We start from the raw sequence: 20,103 nt of genomic DNA, 5'->3' as shown, positions 1-20,103 counted from the left end.
TGCGCACACTTTTCACATTTGAATCATCACAGATTTTCTGTTCTGAGGTCGATAGAACTTTCTTGATGGTCGTGCTCAAAAAGACACACAAAAGAAAAGCGGCGAATTGCGTGAAAGGGGCCGTAACACACTGTTGCCATCGATTCAAGTCATCTTTCTCTTCAAAGGAACTTTTAGGGCTGAGTTAAAAGATGCTGCAAGAATTTTCAACCCATCATCAAACGTCTTTCAATTTTTGATTTTGTCAATGGGAGTTTGTAGCAAGAAGGTACGAACGGCGCTTACAAAAGACATCAAATGTTTTGGCGGGGAAATGTTTTTGAATTGCTGTTTAATTTTCAATAAGCTTTGTAACTGCTACGCTGAATCTGCAGAGGACAAAAGTGTCCCAAAAGTCACTCCACGCTTTCTTTTCTTTCTTTTCTATTTGGTTGCAGGTCCCATTCAGACCGACGCGAGCTTTTAAGAGCTTATCATTCCGTCGCCGCTTGACATTGAAGGCACTTTGCGAAACGGACGATTTTCCGTCCTCAACGTGTACACGCTTCTCAAGGCAAGTTGGTCGAAACACGTTGTGAACACCGCGTGAGCATGTGGTCAGCAAAGGGTTGGTGGTTCGAAAACTTGTTTGAGGGTTGATCGTGCTGAAGCTGGTTGACAGTTTCGTGTCCTGAAATGCAACATTCTTATGTTGTTTTCCCGGTCAGGATGACATCATCAGGGAAAAGTTACTTCTCCTGAAATGTTGCTCATAAAGTTGGTGTTATTTCGAACCACAGTTCGACTGAAAACCTGCTCAAAATATTGGCCCAACGTGCTGGGTCGAATCCTCAACCCACTGCACGAGGTACACTCGAAAAACGGTTGGGTAAAACAAAATCCACAAAAGATCCCATTTCTGGGTTGTTTTGTGCAACAAAAAATAAGAAGAAAAAGACAAAGTTGGGTCAAATTGACCGAAGTAGTTAGTCCGGTTTTTTTTCCGTTTTTTTACCCAAATTGGATTCTTTTTTTACCCAACCGTTTTTAGACAGCTTAATACAACATTGGGTACACTCAAAACACTGTTGGGTCAAAGATAACCCAGTTTGGGTCAAAAAATGGACCCATCCAAATGATGTAAGTTGTTTTATACAAAATGACACCATTTTAGCGTCTTTTTGTACCAAAAAAAACAAAACAAAAAGTTGGGTCAAATTGACCCAAGTAATGGATCGGATCATTTTTGACCTAAATTGGATTATTTTTGTCCCAACCGTTTTTAGATAAGATAAATAATCCATCATTGGCTCTGTCCCTTTCGGACCCAGCGCTGGGTTTACAATTTCACCCACTTTGGCTTTCTTGTAACCCGGCACTCTTTAAATTGTTGGGTTCAAACCCATCTGCCACTTGGGTCCATTTGACTCATTTTGCGTTATTCGTTGGAGGTTGGGTCAAATGAAAAATCCCCACCAACAACCTCCAAAAGGTGTCAAATGCTGTCTGACCAATTTGCATGCAAAATAAATTAGGAAAAAAAGCGTACTGCTCGGTGACTTTTGGGGCCGCCTGCAGCATCACATGAATTTGATCTGATGATAATATTTGATGCATTGAGGCCCTTAATCTGTGCGCGCCGCGACACCCCCCCCCCCCCCCCCCCCCCCCCCCCCGTTGCCTCTCACTGGAACCTGCCAACAAAGATGGCGTTTGCCACATTTCTCCCAAGAAAACACTTCTCGTGGCAGAAGATGGACGCCGGCCGCATTGGTTCGAAGGCCGCTTGGACGCTTACCTGCGAGGCGCGAGTGTGTCGCGCCCGCGTGCCAGGAACATGAGAATTATGCAAATTGGCGTGAATGTGACATCACGCGGCTGCAGTTTGGAAAATGTTGAGTTGAGTTTCAGCTTTGTCGGAATGCGTGACGTCAATTGGACATTTAAGACGCTTTGATGTGGAGCGATTTGACTAAAGGCCCCGTTGACCGTCCCTCAGATTTGACCTCGAGTAACCCTGTCCAGTAACAGCAAGATATGCAATAACTTCGTCTGTACGGTTCCCGGGCGGTTTTTGTTTTTGTGTTTGTTTGTTTTCCCGCACCAGAGAACCGAACCTAACAGAAACCTAACATACTTGAAATCAGGTGAGCTGCAGTGTTGTATCGATGATGTGACGTGTTTACTGACCCGAAATCACTTTTGCTCTTTTTTTGCTCTTTTTTTTTTTGCTCTTTTTTTTTTTTGCTGGTTTGCTTGCAGTCCGGCAGCCTCAAGAGTGGTTGATGAATTGCGTTGGTCGATGTTGGCTGACTGGCAGGCGTCGCCATCACGACGTCGGAGCGGCTGCTTGGTAGGGCTGAACGATTTCAAAAAAATCATCATCATCATCATCATCCTCAATAAAGCGATTGTGAACTTAATACGCAAAGTCAAAGTATTTTTTAACAAACCAGTAATCAATTAGAATAAACAATATGAGATTGTTTAGATCTTGTAGGCTTATTCCAAAAATAAATTGACTTCAATTACGCTTGTTAATGTATAAAATATACACATATGTAAGAAAATAAAGCCAATTGACCAAACAAAAGGAAACAGTTGTTGTTTTTCTTCCAAATTTGCATTCCACTACGTTGCAATATGGATTTGAATTTGAATAATCGTTCAGCCCTGCTGTCGTGATTGTGTACATAATTGATATTTAATGATCTTTTAATCTTGAAAGAGAACAGAAGGCTTTTTGTTTTATTGAAAAAAGGGCTTCTCCCAATTCAATATCAAGCTCATTTGAACGCCCCGTCCCCAGCATAGATGATATTGTGATGACCTTGAAGCCATTACTTATAAATGAAGGTGATTTATTTATTGATTCTGGGTTTTTGTCCAGATAAAAGAAAGGTTGAAGGCAAATACGGCGTCAAATCAAGACGTGTTGAATTCCATGACGGCTTCGTCCTCCCGAGAGTCCAGCTGGTCATGAGGCGACATTTTCTCGATCACTCGGTTACCTTTCGTTGAATGTGCTGAACTCCTGCTTCCACGCGTGGCAAGGCAAACGGCAACTCCACACAATGTGGCGGTGGTGCCTTGAGATGCAGCGTTCCTTCAAAAAGAGAGCCTTCGTATGTATTTACTTTGATATTGACGTTAAGTCTACTAGCTTAATGCTAACACTGAATGAGGAAACGCCATTGGCTGGCTAGCAATTAGCATCGTCATAACGCTGTAAGCGTCGAATATAAGACTTTTTGTTGAATTCTTACTGTATGTTTCTACGAAGTTTCCCCTTTTTAAAAGACACATTAGAAACATTTTGTTGTTGTTTTTTGTGGGGTTCGGGGCTGGAACATATTAATAGCACTTCCATTCATTTCAATAGGGAAAGGTGATTTGCCTATTGTTTGACTGATGGTAATGAAACTTGTATCTCAAGGCACCACTGCATCATTATGCCCGTCTATGATATAGAATAGAGGAGTTTAAAATTAATATTAATACTGCCTCACCACAGGCGGACGATTGTCTATTTTTCTACAGCATATCTGATGAATGAATATATAATCAAGAGAATGTTATGGAATTAGAAGGCGGGAATGTATTCATGGCCTACCGACTGCAGCGTCAGCATGAATTTATTGGAACGTCCCACTTGAGATGAGTTCTTTTGTCCCCCAGAGGAATATTGCGTTCATGCAGGGAGTGTTAATGAGGACGTTTTCTCATTGAAATATGATATGGGAAGTTTAATGAGGTGAGTCGTTTCATAGTTTTGAGTGACCAAAAGCCTTTTTAAAGGCACGGGTGGCAAATCCAGGTCCAGAAAGTCAAACCCCTGCCACACTTTGGCTTTTAGCCCCTGGTGCAAGTAAGCTAGCAAGCTAGCTAGCACCTGGTTTCTAAAAAGCCAAAGACTTTCTGGACCTGGATTTGCCACCCGTGTTTTAAAGAAGGCGACTAATGTCGCCTGTCGGTTTGGACCAGCGCTGGTGCTGGTTTGCTATTTGGACACGTTGGCGCTGCTACATTAGACACAAAGAGAAAATCCCAAGAAGCCTTTTTTGCATGGCCGCCAATCAATTTCAAAACCGAATGAAGAGCGAGTGTACAGATATTTTGCGGGAGGCTATATTCTAGAATGCTAGTTTCCATAGCGACTTTATTCTATTTTAGATATAAAAAAAAAGGGAGAAATATTATGTGTGCCAATGAAAATATATTACGGCGATGGACAGTGCAATTACGAGAAGCGGGTTGGCAGGCCTTGAGTTAAGTTTCCTTTTTATGGCCAAGTGTTGTCGGTGCATGTGCAGGATTTGTTTGGAGAGAGAAACACACGTGACCAAAGCAAAAGGATTGTTATTCCAAGTCAACCCGGCTGAATAGCAACAGCGGTAACGAAGTTGACGCAACTGAGGCTTTCCTTCTCCGATTGTTTGTTCACCGTCGACGAAAACAAAATATTCGTCAAGACACATGCGAGGCAGCTTGTTAGCCGCTTTTTAGCAGCTTTTTAGCTCACACGCCAGCGTGTATGTATACGAGTGTGTGTTTGTGTGTGAAGCTTTAATGAGCCTTTACTTTGCTGACAGGAAGTGAAGAGTTTGTAAGTCTCTCGCAGGATCGTTTTTGTCTTCTCCGCAGCTGGGAATTGTGCCGAGAGGCGTTCAAAGACCAATTCGTTAGCTCGTTCACGTGTAGTATTGGATGACATCACCATGTTTTATTGTCACAAAACAAGACGAGCGTGCGTTTAACGGGCGGCTGTGTCGGGATGACGCAAGCCACACCCCTTGGTTTGCATGAGGGCTTTTCATTGGCCGACGTCACTTGGTCGCCTCGGTTACGGCTGCATGGTCTCACACTTTGGACGCAACTTTTCTTTTTCTACGTTTGTTCTTTCTTCATTTCATTTAGACTCTAGAAAAAGGAAAGAATATACAAATTAAATCTGAATATTAATTCAATCACTTTTTCTACTCCTATTTTCCAAAAAAACGTGACACTGAAAAAAAAATCAAGAAAAAAAGTTGATTTGTAAATAAGTCGTGTACAGTTTGTATCTGTAAGTCGTCAGTCTGTCATTGGTGACAGAGTCTGTCTTGCTTATAACGCACGCTACCAATAAATAAAAAACAAAAAAGTATATTTAGACTGTATGGTCCCTTGAAAGCAAGTTTTAAATTAATATCTGATGTATATTCCTGTAACATTGCATTTTTATCAGAGGAATGATGTTATTAAAAAATTGCAAATAAATTGCATTTCCTACAGCCGTCTTCTTCATGGCCGCTTGTTTCTATTGACAATTCCGAACCCAGACTTTGACGTGACAAAGCCTCCCAAAAAAAAGCTGAAAATGACACCAGATGAATTACAAAATCAACCAGAATTAATACACGCGTTCCCTTAACTTATCAGTTAAGCTCTTGAATTGTGGGCTGCTCATGCTGGAGTGGACTGGGCTGACTTTGAATGGGTGCAAAAAAAAAATGCTAAAAGTCAGGTGGGTCATTTAAAGCAGATGCACAGACAAAAAACAGCCAGAGAAAAAGTCTTCAGGAAAGTTAAGAAACCACTTTTACAACAGCTCACCTGCGTTTATGAGGCCCCCTGCTGGACACACAAGCAACAGCAACAACTTAGCTCTTTGACGCCCTCTACTGGCCCAAACTCGCACATTGTTAGCAACTTAGCACTGCCAATAAGACACATATATGTGTTGGAGTAGGAGGATAAAAGAAAATAATAATAATAATTGACCAAGCGAGTTAGCTATTTGGGGCGTTCTTATGACAAAGTATTACTGAATTAGAATTGAAAGAAATGGTGAAGAAACTTGTAATGCCACCTTTCTCCTCATGAGGAACTATTGAGTCAATGACAGGGAAGAAGGAAGTACAAGATACTCCTCAATTGATGAACACAGAGGGTTCAAAGAGATTGTTTGTTTGTTTGTTTCAAAGTTACATTTTATGAAATTGTTTTTCAAAAATAATATAATGCAAATATGTCACACAAATTTAACTCATTCAATTACATACAGTATATACTGTATTGTAAATTCAATCAAAAAATATATTATTCGATTTTAATATTCGCACTGATTTGGGGTCAATAGGTCACATGACCTGGAAGCTTTTGAGCAAAAACGCTACTACTGATGCAATACTGCTGTTTTGTGGCCAGTTCGAGTAACTACATCCAGAAGGGAGTAATGGCTCGCCAATAGAGGGCGCTGGAGAGCCACCCGACTCTGATCCGTTCACACAAGATAAAACGATGGTATTAAAAAAAATCGAAATACATTTTCATCGTGATATGAAAAGTAAGTTGTTTAACGTTTAGTTATATTTTGTTGGGGCTGATTCGTGATATTTATCGATCGACTAATACGGACCACATGCACGAACTCAAGGTGCGACTCGTTTGGGAGGGCATGTCACATGATTGGCCATGAAAGGAGGGCAGACCCGCCCCTTTGTGTCAGAGGTTGAGCTTTTCCCAGCAGATGTGTGCGGCTGTCCCACCAGGAGGCAAAGAAACGCTTCGCACCTCCATGGAGGCACTTGCACCCCAAAAACAAAAAAACGAACAAAACAAAAAACAACTGATGTTTGCGTGACGTCATGTGTGGCAGCCGTGAAAGAGACGCACCTGGACGTTACGATGAGGACTTGTCCTTTGTTAGCCCCGTGGTCAAATACCTGCTCTTCGTGTTTAATTTCCTCTTCTGGGTGAGTCCGATGGTTTTCAATTTCAAATGTGTTGCTTGGTGAGCTCATTTAGCCGCAAGAGAAAGTCCAAATATTAGAAAACGACTGTTGAAGCTCAGCGTTGTTGTTTTAGCAGAATTCATATTTTGTAAATGTGGCAGCTAATGAAGTGTCTGGTGAATTGAAATCGTTTTGTTGCTCATCATAAAAGTCAAGCAAATTGACTTTCCAAATGACACAAACTTTGACTATAAGTGTGCACAAGATGGCGGCAGTGTGGCAGCTAAAAGTAAATTGTGTTAAAAGCGTTCTAAACAAACCAAAGTCCAAATCCTTGTTCGTTTACTTTGAGCAGATTTGGATCACAGATTAAACTCCGCTGAAAAGGCCACCGAAAATGAGCACCGTTTACAACAAGACTTTTATTGAACGCCCCGCTTGGGTGTGCGGCTGCAGGTCATGTATGGACAAGATGAGAATGTGTAAAAAAAAAAAAAAGGTTCCACAGTGGTTGCTGGCGGAATGTGCTCATGTTGTGACACTTGCCGCTGGCATTGCGCAACAATTGCCGTCAGTCGCACGTGCGCACCGGAAGCGCTTTTGAAGAATAAACTACATTTGATAACGCTAATTGGAAAGACCATGTCCATTTTTGCTGTCGGCTTGTTTTAAACATATTTATTTCAATATTCCTCTACGGCTGAAAGAAGTTTGAGCAATCATTTGGGAATTGTAGTTTGCATTACTTTTATTACACAATGCGGAGTCACCTTTTTATCTTGCATGAGTCAAATACTCCCCCAAAAAAAAAAAACTAAAACTAATTTTAAAACCTAAACTAAAAAAAAAAGCATTTTCAAACAAATAAAAGCTAATGAAAACTCAGAAACCCACTCTGAAAAAATAATATTTCATAAAGTCATTCAAACCCCTAATAGTTCAAAAATACAATAAAAAGTATGATCATACAGCAATTGATAACAACACCAAAGTTAGGCTGATGTTCCACTACACCATCAGTAACACTTAAATATGTTGAATAATTGTTTTTAAAAATATGAATACTGCAACAGCAAAATCGAACTAGACAAAGTGCAATTTCTGGAGAAATTGCGTGGGAATGCTAAATGCTAAGATTTCAATGCTTACGAAGTAAATTGAAAGATAAATGATGTGAAAAGTGGTCATACGTGTATATCACTTAGCATAATGGCATTTGGAGTTGAGATTCGAACCCGGTACCTCCTGGTTACTGGGCAATGCACAAGAGAAACTAAATGAACATATTGCAAAATCATCTAAAAGTATTAGACTAGACATGAACTGGATCCACTTTATTGACAGTGGAGAGATTCATGTTGAAATTTAATATTTTTTTTAAAGTGTCTTTATTTTGAAAGGTGAGATGAGCAATGGCGGCTGCAGTCAATCAAACGTTGTTCTTCAGTGTTTTTTGTCAATGGCGCCGCTCCCCAGCACAAGTCCGAACACGCGCTGCTCACGTCACGTTTCTTTCTCCTGGTTGTCGCCTTTCAGCTCATCGCCGCCGCCATGATGGCGATCGGCGTGTACGCCCGCGTCGCCAAGCAGGCAGGTAATCTGACGGCCGCTCAGCAAAGCCGTCCACAGGCCGCAAGTCCAACCCATGACTGACTGGTTCCGCAGAGACGGCGCTGGCGTGCCTGGCCGTGGATCCGGCCATGATGCTGCTGGTGGTGGGCGTCGTCATGTTCATCGTCACTTTCTGCGGCTGCGTGGGCTCGCTGCGGGAGAACATTTGTCTGCTGCAGTTTGTAAGTTGCCATTTTGCGGACCGCAACTTTGCCAAACTGCTCACGCGCTTCTTCTTCTTTGCGTAGTTTTGCATCACGCTGACCGTCATCTTCCTGCTTCAATTGGCCGCCGGCGTGCTGGGATTCATCTTCTCTGATAAGGTTCCGTTTTTCTTTTCCTTTTTTTATGACCTATTCCAGCGGCGTACTGAGGAGCGAGGACTTTTGTACTGTATCTGAATTATACTGTCACCAAGTGGCCACGGCGGGCACAACAGAAGGAGCGCAACAATGTTCATCGAATTGAAGCAAAAACGTGACAGAAACAATTTAATTTTTGTTCGTCATGACTGTATGTTTTTATAATAAAAATAAAAAAACAATATACAGAGATATTTTACTGATTAGAAAGCACATTAACATTTTTTTTATGTTATATGTGGTCGCTATTTTTTAACAAGTGCCGCTTTGAAGAGCCGCTTCTTCTTTTATCACTCAGTTCCTTCGAGCCCAATTTTAGATTTGGCAGAGGCATCTTTTGTTGAATTTCACTTATCATTCTTTAATACAAATACACCTTCTGTAAACATCATTAAGCATATCATTTATACATGTATTTAAGGCAAGTTGTAAAATGTCTGAAGTCCTCTTGTCAAATTGAAAACATCATAAATCATTCCGTTTCTACTAAATACCGTCTCAAATGTTCTCCAATCTCGATAGTGTAAATGTATAGGATGGTATGCCGAGAAACAGTTCTTGGGAGGAGCAATATGGCCGCCTCGCGGCTTCAAAAGTCTTCGTTTACCGGCTATCCAGCCATAGAATCAGAATCAGAGAAATAAAATGATAAATGGCGCCCTCTGTTGGTTATTTCATGTCATCGCTCAAGTACTAAATCTTTTTAGTTTGCTGTCAAAATTAAAAAGCACTTTTTTTGTGTGTGTATTGATTTCTATATTCTTTCAAGCCAACTAATAAAGTTTTATTTTTCTCAGGCCCGTGACAAAGTGACCCAAATGGTCAACAACGCCATCGTGCACTACAGGGACGACATCGACCTGCAGAACCTCATCGACTTTGGCCAGAAAGAGGTCGGGTCAGCCTCTCGTTCGTCTTCAGAAAATGTGTGGGTTTTTAAATTATTATGAAAAAATAATAATAATAATAATAATGCCATCCCTTCAGTTTGGCTGCTGTGGCGCCGTGACGTACACCGACTGGTCCAACAACATGTACTTCAACTGCACGCACAACAACCCCAGCCGGGAACGCTGCTCGGTCCCGTTCTCCTGTTGCATCATCACCGAGGACAAGGTTTCAGCCATTTCTCCGCTTTTTTGCCGTAACGTGTTCTCCAACTCGCGTGTGCGTGCGTGCGTGCGTGCGTGCGTGCAGGTGGAGGTGATTAACACCATGTGCGGGCAAGGCATGCAGGTCGTCAAATACATGGAAGCCGGCAACGTGATCCACACCAACGGATGCATCGACAAAGTGGTGGACTGGATCCACACGAACCTCTTCCTGTTGGGGGGCATCGCGCTGGGGCTGGCCATCCCTCAGGTGGGACGGCGCACGCGCTCGCACACGCACGCACACGCGCGCGCACAAAGCTAACGATGGCCGCCTCTTGCAGCTGGTGGGCATCCTGCTGTCTCAGATTCTCATCAGCCAAATTAAAGACCAGATTGAGCTGCAGAACTACAACTTCAAACATGACGCCGACCCGTGGCGATGACCAATGGGAGCGGCCTCTCGAACACATGTGACCTCTTCTCTGGACTTTAGCACTAACAAGCGAGTCTGTGTGCGTGTTATAAATAAATATACATATATTTGATCGGTTTTATATGATACATTTATGTACATGTATATAAATTAGGGGTGTCTGCGCCGGTTAACATTTTGAATTGTGATGAATCACATGACTTCAATAGTTAACTTTTATATCTGTTCTAAATGTACACTAAAACATAACGTTTTCATACTCTTGTTAATATAAGAGTGGAAAAAATGTTGAACATAAATATGGCATAATAATTCACAAAATGGAGGTAAAAAACGAGTGTGATATATTTCTGCCACTAGATGGCATCATTGCATTTGCAAGACATTGGTGACAGCGCAGTGCATTTTCCTTTATCTAAGTTTGGCGTGGGCGTGTCTGCTCCAAATGCGACGGGAATCCCCCCCCCCACCCCCCTGCAGGCTTTACAAATAATCATCATCATTCCTTCGCACGTTAAAGAAATGAGTGGCATTAAAGGAACTTGAAATGAACTCAAAGTTAACGCGCTCATTTCAAAACCCCTAATATAAATATATATCCATCCATTTTCCAAACCTCTTATTCCTCACGAAGGTCACGAGTGCGTTTGTATGTTTATGTTGTTCAGTCTTCTTTCAGCGCCATCTGCTGGATTCGCTTGGCCACTTCACTCGTACACAAATTTCCAGCTATTTTCTCCATTTTCAACCTGCTTAAGATGAATAAAAAAATGCATCCTTTTTTTTTGGGGTGCACGTTGGTGTTATTTAGCGCGTGCACGTGTCATGTCGGCGTCCATGATGCTTGCGTATGTCAAAAGGGACTGGAAGTTATTTTTGCGGACTTTCTTTTAAAACAATCGATGTTACTTCGTCAAGATTTGAGTTGCAGCTGATGCTTTTGATTTCATGTTTTGCGTGTTGAAATGTTGACGTCGTGTTCAAGTTCCGTCGGTCACAAATCTGAAAACGTTCTCCGCGTATTTCCCGCGTCTGACAATGACGTCATAAATGCTTTCGGACTGAAAGTGGCTTGAAAAATCACAAATCACAAAGACTTGTCCTTTTCTCGACTGAATCAACTTTTGTTCCGTCTTGCTGAGTCATCAAATCTGCAAACGTGTCTTCAAGTCCAATTTGAGTGCAGAAGATAATAAATAAATAAAAAAAACATAACACTGTCAAACTCTTTAGCAAGCTAATCAAAACATTTGCAACGCTTTCTAAACATGACAATTTCTTGTTACGTCGAAAGAGAGAGAGAGAGAAAGTTGGCCTGGGTTTCACTGTGTGTGGTCCTGTTTTTTTTTTTTTTTTTTTGCATCTGACTCAAACAGGAGTTGGAGGTTGTAAGGAGGCCCAGACATACGCGCGCGCGCGCGCGCACGCGCACACACAATCCATCCCAACTCAGCAGTTGGGGAACAAAATGGCGTGCAGCTGCATTGCAACCCAAATGAATGACAAGAAATGTGCAGTAGACAGAATGCTGAAAAGGTGCAGTTCGGTTGTATTTCACTTTTGCATTTCATCTGTAAGAACCGTTTCTTTATTTACAGTAGGTACCATTTTTTTATTTCAACTTTTAAGTGAAGTAGAGTTTAAATGTAACAATTTCCCTGTTTAAGTGCAATGTGGATGTTTCTTTAAATTGTGCATTACAGTAACTTTTACAATATGAGTCGATCGACGCGTTCAAATTCGACAAGCACGACTCGCTGACTCCATTCACTAAAATGTTTCCTTTTTCGTTCAAATGAAGCCTTTTCTAAAATCATGCATTGTGTTCATTCTTGCTCTTGTCGTTTGTAATATTTGGGTCATCTTGTTTAGCAACATGAGAGGATTTGAAAGTTCAGTATTTTTGCAATGGAATGAATATTTCCATAAATGTTTATGTATTTGTCTTACACTTAAAAACATATAATACAAGTTGAATTGATTTTTTTTTTTAACGACTTTGTTTTGGCATACAATCAAGAAAAATAGGGCACTATTATTTTTTATTACGTATTTATTTACCCTAGCTAAGTAAATCGAGAGCAATGCCAACCTAAATAAAATAATTAAAATAATGACGAAACATTTATAGATTTTTTTTGTAGTGGTTTTCTATTTCCAATTTGTATTTAATTCATCATTTTAAATGTAATATTTACTGTACGTGTTGTATCCCTGCCATTTTTTGTCCTCATCCCTGAGCAGATGGGGGAGGGGAGATCGGATGAGAGGTTTCGCTCCATGAGCATCGAACATACTTGAGCTGCAAAAGTGAGTGCGGAAGAAGAGCAGGACGCAAACATTGTGGATGCATTTGGTTTGACTGAGAATATAAAAGAAGGAGGGCAGGACGGGGGTCGCGGCGGAGGAGGAGGAGAAGTGGTTGGCGCATGCGCACGCCAGTTGCAGCTCCAGTTACACTTTTTCGGATTTTTGGGATGTGGGGGGAGGGCGAAACCCAAAGTTTCTCTACATTTTTCCACGGAATAAAGCCCCCACACCACGAACTGTTTTTCTTTAAAAATCCATTTTGATCCTTTCGAGCACGTTTTGGTATCTTTTCCCTTCTAACGATGGAATTTGAAGACGAGCCAAAGAGGGAAAAGCTGCACGGAGGTCGAGGGAAAACTTTGGCTCGTCCTTAAACTTGCGCTCAACTTTTGGAAGTCTTTTTTCGGCGAATAAGCGGAACTGGAACGAAAAATGCCTTTTGAGCGTCGACAACAATCTGACGATTAAAACACCTCGGTTGGACGTGATATCGTGATTTTTGCCCGATTCCGCCCCCCTCCTCCCCCTCCTCCTCCTCCTCCTCTCGCTCCCAAGATGTCCTCCCAAGTTTGGAGCGCCTTTGTTGTCTTGCACGGGATGCTGTGCGCGCTGTCCGACCGCAGCGTCGCGGTGCAAATGTCGCCCCCCAACGTGAGCCTGTTTGAGGACAAATGCAAAAGCACGACGACGTGCGAGGCGCTCAAGTACAACACATGCTTGGGTTCGCCTCTGCCGTACACGCACACGTCGCTGGTGCTGGCCGAAGATTCCAGCTCGCAGGAGGAGGCTTTCGAGAAGCTGACCATGTGGTCCGGTGAGTTGCAGCATGACAGCCGCAAGTCGTTTGTAAATTGCGCATTCCGGCGTGTTTTATCAGGATGAAACTTGCCACCGCGTCCCGGCAACATAAACGCGCACGTCTGCACTTTCGCCGTTTCGTTGGCCGACTTCTTCAATCTGCAGCAATCCGATTGGATGCGACGTGTTCAAATGTTCTCATTTCGGACAACGCCATGACATCGTTTTTTTTGTTTTTGGTCATGTTGAGAACATGTTTACAGAATGTGTTTGTCGGTGTTGGTCCGCGGGCTCCCTCTAGTGGTACAGAAAAGAGTCACTGAATTTCACGTTCAAACGATGCATACTATTATAGTGACGGGGTTTTTATTATTATTATGTATGCGTTGTTTTTATGAATTTATGTTCATGTAGTTTTTGTATATGATCTCTATTTAAATATAAAGTTTTTCATAGTTTTCTGTTTTGTCACTGTCAGGTGGAATCCTGCCGTGGATCTCCAAAACTATTACTTCCACAAGACATTTTTAAATGTTTGCTTTATTGTTTGTTTGTTTTTTCTATCTAAAACATTTTATGGCTGAAGTTCTTAAAATAATTTAACAAAAGTTCTACACTTTAGATTGGTTAATAATTGATTCAAAATAAACGATTGATTCGTGTCGATTTGCTTTGGGGGTTACGTTTTATAAAAACAATTATTAACATTTTAAGGGATGTTTATAGCACACAACACCAGTACAAGTATTCAACAGCTACTTTTGTTACAAAAAAAAATACAGATTATTTTAACAATAGACAAATTTGTCCTTAAAATACGTGTAATTAACGGCCATTTTCTATTCTTCCAATTTCAAAATTTTCACTTCCTGATCGTAAAGTGTCCGTCTTGAAATCAGTTAGATTTGGTATCGATACTCGTCCATGACTAACATTTGTATACTATTAACTTTATTCTCAGCCTTTTTAATATTTCTATGTACCTCGAATCACATTTTCTCATTTTATTGACTATTTATAAATAAATAAAATACCTGAAAATGGGCATCACATGGAAAGAAATGATCAAATCCCATTAAAGACAATAAGGAGATTCACTTGGATGAATCCGTTTGCGCAAAGAACCCAACGGTACACGAACTGCCCAAGTACTTTGGAATCGTCCGATGTCGGTCACAACGCCGTTTGTCGGTATTCGAGTTGAGGAACGAGGATGAGACGGCGCCGTGTCATCCGCAGGTCTGCGCAACGCTCCTCGCTGCTGGTCGGTCATCCAGCCTCTGCTGTGCGCCGTCTACATGCCCAAGTGCGAAAACGGCCGAGTGGAGCTGCCGAGTCAGAGTTTGTGCGCGGCCACGCGCCGCCCCTGCAGCATCGTGGACCAGGAGCGCGGATGGCCCAACTTCCTCAAATGCCAGAAATTCCCAGCGGGCTGCTCGGTAAGCCGTCGGATGAGCCGCGCCGGCGTTTTGCGCTCCAGACCGCGCGCGCTCTTATGTTTTTTTGGTGCGGCAGAACGAGGTGCAGAAGCTGAAGTTCAACACGTCGGGCCAGTGCGAGGCGCCGCTGGTCAAGACGGACATCCAGTCCAGCTGGTACAAGGACGTGGAAGGCTGCGGCATCCAGTGCGACAACCCGCTGTTCACCGAGGAGGAGCACGACGACATGCACGCCTACATCGCCTATTTCGGCACCATCACCCTCCTTTGCACCTTCTTCACCCTGGTACCGCTTCTCCTTCAGTACATTGATGCGTAGTATCGGCATCTCGCGTTGCCAAACTCGATGTCTGGGGGTCTCTTTCCCTTCCCTGTTTGCGATTCGCGAGCTAAATCCGAGTCGTCGATTTGACGCCAACGGCCGGCGACGTTTTTGCTTACTGCGTCGATTCATTCAAGTTATGGCGAAGAAGCTGGACAACAACAATCCCTTCATTCTAAACATGCACAACGAGAAGTGATCAACTTCATCGAGCAGTAATTGCGAAAGTATCTGTGAACGAAATCATGATTGAGGGAAATTTTAATCGTTTTTATTACTGAACTTTGCCCGCAAAATACATGAAAATACAAATCTATATGATCTCAATTTTATCTGCTTCCAAAACACTTTTTTTTTATTGAAGGAGCATATTTTGCTACTAAATAATAACATCAAGCACAAAACACTTAAATGTGGAAATTTCATTATCTGGTAAAAATCAGGGCACGACCGATATGCATTTTTTGAGGCCGATGCGATACAGATTTTTGCCCCCAAAAAATACGGATTATTCGGCCCATTATTTAAAATATATATATAATGCTTACAATTAACCCCCCGCCCGCCCCATTTTTAACTTTCGCTATTAAGATTTACTCTGCTTTGAATGACAAGTCCATAATATGACTTTATCAACAAATTAACTATCCAAGGTTGTTGTATAGATTTATGTGTCAATAATAAAACCATTCTTACTTGTTAACAACTGCTGCACTGTATTTGGTTAGAGTACATAATTGGGCTTCAAAAATAGCAATCATGATTATTTGGTAGAGATTGAAATCATGACTAAAGTCGATGCTAACTTCCGGTTAGCATTTGAATGGGATCCTTCCTTCGTTTTTAGCATTAGCGATAGGCTAAAAAACGACGCATGTTTTGTATTTAAATATACAGCGGATGTTTTTCCTATTGCGGTTGTTTGTTTGGTTTTACAGTTAACTCCAAATGGAATGTCATTAAACAGCTTCAAGGACACTCGGGGGACAACAGAATAACCAGAATAAGATACGCTACACACTTGCTAGTTGCTAATGCTACGCGAGCAAAATGGTGCATTCATGGTACTTTTACAGCGTCGGAATTGTTAGGGTTCTTCGATTATAACGTTTTGAGGGCAAAAAAATCGCCCAATTGGCCGATGTTTGAAGGAAAGAATTAAAAATAAATAAACAAATAGGGCAATTGTACTCTATATTTGGATGGGACGAGTAAACAGATTTCCCCATATAAAGCATTCATTGATCATTTCAAATACACGAGAAGAAAACCTTGAAAAAAGTAATCCCATTTTAATGGCAATCGCAATATGAAGTGAAAAAAATGGATTATTTTCTCAAACGTTTGAGCCCTGATACGGACTTTTGTTCCTCTTCAGGCCACGTTTCTGGCCGACTGGAAGAACTCCAACCGCTACCCGGCCGTCATCCTCTTCTACATCAACGCCTGCTTCTTCGTGGGCAGCATCGGTTGGTTGGCGCAGTTTCTGGACGGCGCCCGCGACGAGATCGTGTGCAAGAGCGACAACACCATGAGACTCGGGGAGCCCTCGTAAGTCCCCCGCCGCCGATCGCCTGGCCGCGACGAGGCGGAATGAAAGATTGTTTTTGTCCCGCAGTTCGTCCGAGACGTTGTCGTGCGTGACCATCTTCATCATCGTGTACTACTCGCTGATGTCGGGAGTGATTTGGTTCGTGATGCTGACGTACGCCTGGCACACGTCCTTCAAGGCGCTCGGCACCACCCAGCAGCCGCTCACCGGGCGCACCTCCTACTTCCACATGGTCACATGGTCCGTCCCCTTTGTCCTCACCGTCGCCATCTTGGCCATCGCTGAGGTACGTTGAGAAGCATCTTCCGAGGAAAATATTTCTCATCGACTTTTTTGTACATTTCGCTTCAGCTGTATTTAAAGGGCAAGTGTTAACTATTTTCTTTCCGATAATGTGTTTTTTTAATGATTTATTTTTATTCTGATTAAAATTGTGTTTGTGGCAAATGCGCATAGCAGCAAAATCCACTCGTTTTAACCATCTTCGGCGCTGCCGAGTGGAAAGGACCAATCACGGCTCAGCGACCAAACTCAGAGAACAGCTGAGTCGTGATTGGTCCTTAATTGAGCCCTGAGCAACCGTGATGTCATTTTCAGTCGACAGCAAGTGGCAAAATGGCCGCCCGCTGAGATAAAAAGGTCCGGATTTATCTGAAAGGGATTAGATCATATTTGTATAGTGATTAAATATTTTTAATTTTCCATGAAATATTCTGTGTTTTGCTGGTTATTTTTCTCGCAGCATTTTCATTTGCTGTTTTATATTCTTGCCCCGTTTCAGGTTGACGGCGACTCCGTGAGCGGGATCTGCTTTGTGGGCTACAAGAACTACCGGTACCGCGCCGGCTTTGTGCTGGCACCCATCGGCGTGGTGCTGGTGGTCGGCGGCTACTTCCTCATCCGAGGTCAGTCCCGTCAAATGGCGCCTCGGTCCTCGCGCCGCCCTCCGCTGAGCATGTTTGTCCTTGTAGGCGTCATGACCTTGTTCTCCATCAAAAGTAACCACCCGGGACTTCTCAGCGAGAAAGCCGCCAGCAAAATCAACGAGACAATGTTGAGACTCGGTACGTCGTTGTTGTTGTTGTTTTGTTTTCCCAAATTCTTTATGCAAACAATTGAAAGCCAACTCTTGCGTTTTTCCGTTCTCGTCAGGCATTTTTGGCTTCTTGGCTTTCGGCTTCGTTTTCATCACCTTTGGCTGCCACTTCTACGACTTCTTCAACCAGGCCGAATGGGAGAAGAGCTTCCGGGAATATGTGCTGTATGTCGCTTTTTTCTCGCCTCCATACATTGGATTTTCGCTCGCGCTTCTCCAATTTTTGACCGCAAAAAGTGTCAAACTTGATGAGGGCGACCAAAAAATGGACAATAAACGAGAGCCGCCGTAGATCATAACAATAACGATCCGCCCGACAGGTGCGAGGCCAACGTCACCATCGCCTCCCAGACCAACAAGCCGATCCCGGAGTGCACCATTAAGAACCGCCCCAGTTTGATGGTGGAGAAAATCAACCTGTTCTCCATGTTTGGAACCGGCATCGCCATGAGCACGTGGGTTTGGACCAAGGCCACCATCCTCATCTGGAAGCGCACCTGGTGCAAGTAAGCGGCATGACGTCAAAAAATCTCTCTCGTCTCCGTGACTGTACATGATCGCATTTAAAAAAATAAAATAAAAAAAAATCCCGCCTTTAGGATCATCGGGCGCAGCGACAACGAACCCAAGAGGATCAAGAAGAGCAAGATGATCGCCAAGGCCTTCGCCATGCGAAAGGAGCTGCACAAGGACCCGGAGAAGGAGTTGTCCTTCAGCATGCACACCTTGTCACACGACGGACCTGTCGGTAATACGCAGACGTCCGATCTTGGTGTAAAGCATCACCTAGTGGCGGATAATTGCAATCGCAACACGTTTGTGTGCTGTTTGTGGTTGTTGGTGCGAAACGCTTGCCCGTTCTTTGTCATTTCTCCAGCTGGGATTAACTTCGACATCAACGAACCTTCCAACGACATGTCGTCGGCCTGGGCGCAGCACGTGACCAAGATGGTGGCCCGGCGAGGCGCCATCTTGCCTCAGGACATCTCGGTCACTCCCACAGGAACGCCGGGTGAGAGTTTGAGGCGCGGTTTCATTATTCCTCACCTGAGGCAAGCTCTTATGTAACAGGGGGCGGGGCAACTCGTGCTCTTTTAGCCACGCCCACTAACCAGAAAAACTGAAATGGTGGGAAACACTTTAACGCTGTCGTTCAGAATTTTTGCGTGCGCCTTCCGCAATTATCTTCAAACATTTCAAAATGTATTGAATTGGCAGTATTGGTGCATCGTTACATCCCGCCATTTTTCCTTACTGACCTATTTGGGATTTGTTTCCAGTTCCACCCCCCGAGGAGAGGAACAGGTTGTGGATGGTGGAGGCTGAAATCTCCCCAGAGATGATAAAACGAAAGAAGAAGAAGAAGAAGAGGAGAAAGGAGACGCATGCGGCGGCGACGGGGGCGGACCACCAGGCTTACCCCCAGCGGGAGTTTGGCCGCAGCTCGGTGCCCCGCCTCCCCAAGCTGCCCTCTCACCCCAGCCTGGTGGCCGACCTGCGGGAGCAGCAGAAGCGACAGCAAATGCTGGAGGAAGACGTCCTGCCGGGATCCTACCCGGACTTTGCGCCCTTCCCCGGCGACCAGCGGTGCCGCTTACCGCCCTATCAGGGCGCTCAGAGCAGCTACGGCCGCGGCGTATTCTCGGACCGCCCGGAGAACCTCGGTCTGGGTCCGCGCTGCCCGCCCAGCACCTCCTTCTGCCTCCAGGGGGGGCTGTCAGAACGGATGGCCCACGTGGCAAGGGTGCCCGCTGGCCGGCGGGTCGGCTATGGCCCCGTCCACTCGCGGACTAACTTGATGGAGGCGGAGCTTATGGACGCCGAATCAGACTTCTAAGCTGCACTGACAGTAAACTGAACAAAAAAAAGTGCTGGATACTTTCAAAAACTCAAGTGCACCTCCATTTATTTTTTACAGATGAACCTTTTTTTCTTTTCTTTTTTTGAAGGAAAGGAATAACGGGGGAAAAACAAACCTATTTTTGTAATGCTAAGTCCGATACAATTTCCTTGGCAACTTTATGATGGAACACAAATGAGGCAGCTATAAAATGGCTTGAAAGAATATATTGTGTAGAATATTCTGTAAAAAAAGAAAAGCATCTTCCCGTCTTCTCGTCACATGGCAGGTTACCATTAAAGTAGGCAAAACTATTTTGAAATAAGGAGTCTCTTATACTCTTTTTGTACTCTTGACTTTTCTCCACACTCACTTCTTAACTACATACTCCAAATTTACAATACACTCAATAGTAGAAGAAAATAATACACTATTGTCTTGTAAAGTTCAAACATTCTTTTTTCTTTTTTTCTTTTAATTAGCAAATGATAATTTAAAAAAAAACACATGTAGCACATAACAATGTTTCAATTTCTGTTACTATTATTTAA

At 43.2% G+C, this 20,103-nt stretch overlaps 3 protein-coding genes across 9 annotated transcripts in view; all 3 read left to right on the top strand.

Annotated features, from left to right (window-relative positions):
• The window catches only part of cacna1c (calcium channel, voltage-dependent, L type, alpha 1C subunit), a 132,379-nt gene extending 127,127 nt beyond the window's left edge, over positions 1 to 5,252 (top strand). For all 4 annotated transcript variants that reach the window (XM_086058567.1, XM_086058566.1, XM_086058565.1 and 1 more), the window contains one exon: positions 1 to 5,252. This exon is cut by the window's left edge and continues 1,630 nt beyond it. The gene's annotated coding sequence lies outside the window, so the exon portion shown is untranslated.
• tspan33a (tetraspanin 33a) lies at positions 3,625 to 11,001 on the top strand. 4 transcript variants are annotated; one of them, XM_086058574.1, is made up of 8 exons: positions 3,625 to 3,733; positions 8,232 to 8,289; positions 8,361 to 8,488; positions 8,555 to 8,629; positions 9,466 to 9,594; positions 9,656 to 9,784; positions 9,866 to 10,030; positions 10,104 to 11,001. In XM_086058574.1, the coding sequence occupies exons 2-8, from the start codon at positions 8,247 to 8,249 to the stop codon at positions 10,203 to 10,205; spliced, it is 771 nt and encodes a 256-aa protein (XP_085914700.1). In that variant the 5' UTR covers positions 3,625 to 3,733; positions 8,232 to 8,246; the 3' UTR covers positions 10,206 to 11,001. The 4 variants fall into 4 exon arrangements, with proteins under 4 accessions (XP_085914700.1, XP_085914697.1, XP_085914698.1 ...); XM_086058572.1 differs by lacking the exon at positions 3,625 to 3,733 and adding an exon at positions 6,457 to 6,716; XM_086058573.1 differs by lacking the exon at positions 3,625 to 3,733 and adding an exon at positions 6,460 to 6,716 and having other exon boundaries at positions 9,466 to 9,561.
• Positions 11,002 to 12,392: 1,391 nt separating this feature from the next.
• Positions 12,393 to 19,877, top strand: smo (smoothened, frizzled class receptor). The gene is made up of 12 exons (XM_086058118.1): positions 12,393 to 13,319; positions 14,543 to 14,742; positions 14,819 to 15,028; positions 16,443 to 16,615; positions 16,683 to 16,902; positions 17,398 to 17,521; positions 17,588 to 17,680; positions 17,769 to 17,877; positions 18,033 to 18,218; positions 18,312 to 18,460; positions 18,590 to 18,724; positions 18,993 to 19,877. The coding sequence occupies exons 1-12, from the start codon at positions 13,061 to 13,063 to the stop codon at positions 19,547 to 19,549; spliced, it is 2,415 nt and encodes an 804-aa protein (XP_085914244.1). The 5' UTR covers positions 12,393 to 13,060; the 3' UTR covers positions 19,550 to 19,877.
• Positions 19,878 to 20,103: the final 226 nt, after the last annotated feature.

Source organism: Leptonotus elevatus, chromosome 17 (genome assembly GCF_054856555.1).
Source record: "Leptonotus elevatus isolate MCC_2025b chromosome 17, RoL_Lele_1.0, whole genome shotgun sequence".
NCBI classification, from domain to species: Eukaryota; Metazoa; Chordata; class Actinopteri; order Syngnathiformes; family Syngnathidae; genus Leptonotus; species Leptonotus elevatus.
This window is presented reverse-complemented; position numbering and strand designations above follow the sequence as displayed.

What these genes read in the sequence shown, in the direction of transcription:
- tspan33a (XM_086058571.1), top strand. Translation starts at nt 6,609, where the DNA reads ATGTGTGGCAGCCGTGAAAGAGACGCACCTGGACGTTACGATGAGGAC. An exon ending in TCGACTTTGGCCAGAAAGAG is followed by an intron (nt 9,562 to 9,655) that starts GTCGGGTCAGCC and finishes CCATCCCTTCAG; the next exon opens with TTTGGCTGCTGTGGCGCCGT. An exon ending in TGGGGCTGGCCATCCCTCAG is followed by an intron (nt 10,031 to 10,103) that starts GTGGGACGGCGC and finishes CGCCTCTTGCAG; the next exon opens with CTGGTGGGCATCCTGCTGTC.
- smo (XM_086058118.1), top strand. Translation starts at nt 13,061, where the DNA reads ATGTCCTCCCAAGTTTGGAGCGCCTTTGTTGTCTTGCACGGGATGCTG. An exon ending in ATGAGACTCGGGGAGCCCTC is followed by an intron (nt 16,616 to 16,682) that starts GTAAGTCCCCCG and finishes TTTGTCCCGCAG; the next exon opens with TTCGTCCGAGACGTTGTCGT. An exon ending in AGCTTCCGGGAATATGTGCT is followed by an intron (nt 17,878 to 18,032) that starts GTATGTCGCTTT and finishes TCCGCCCGACAG; the next exon opens with GTGCGAGGCCAACGTCACCA.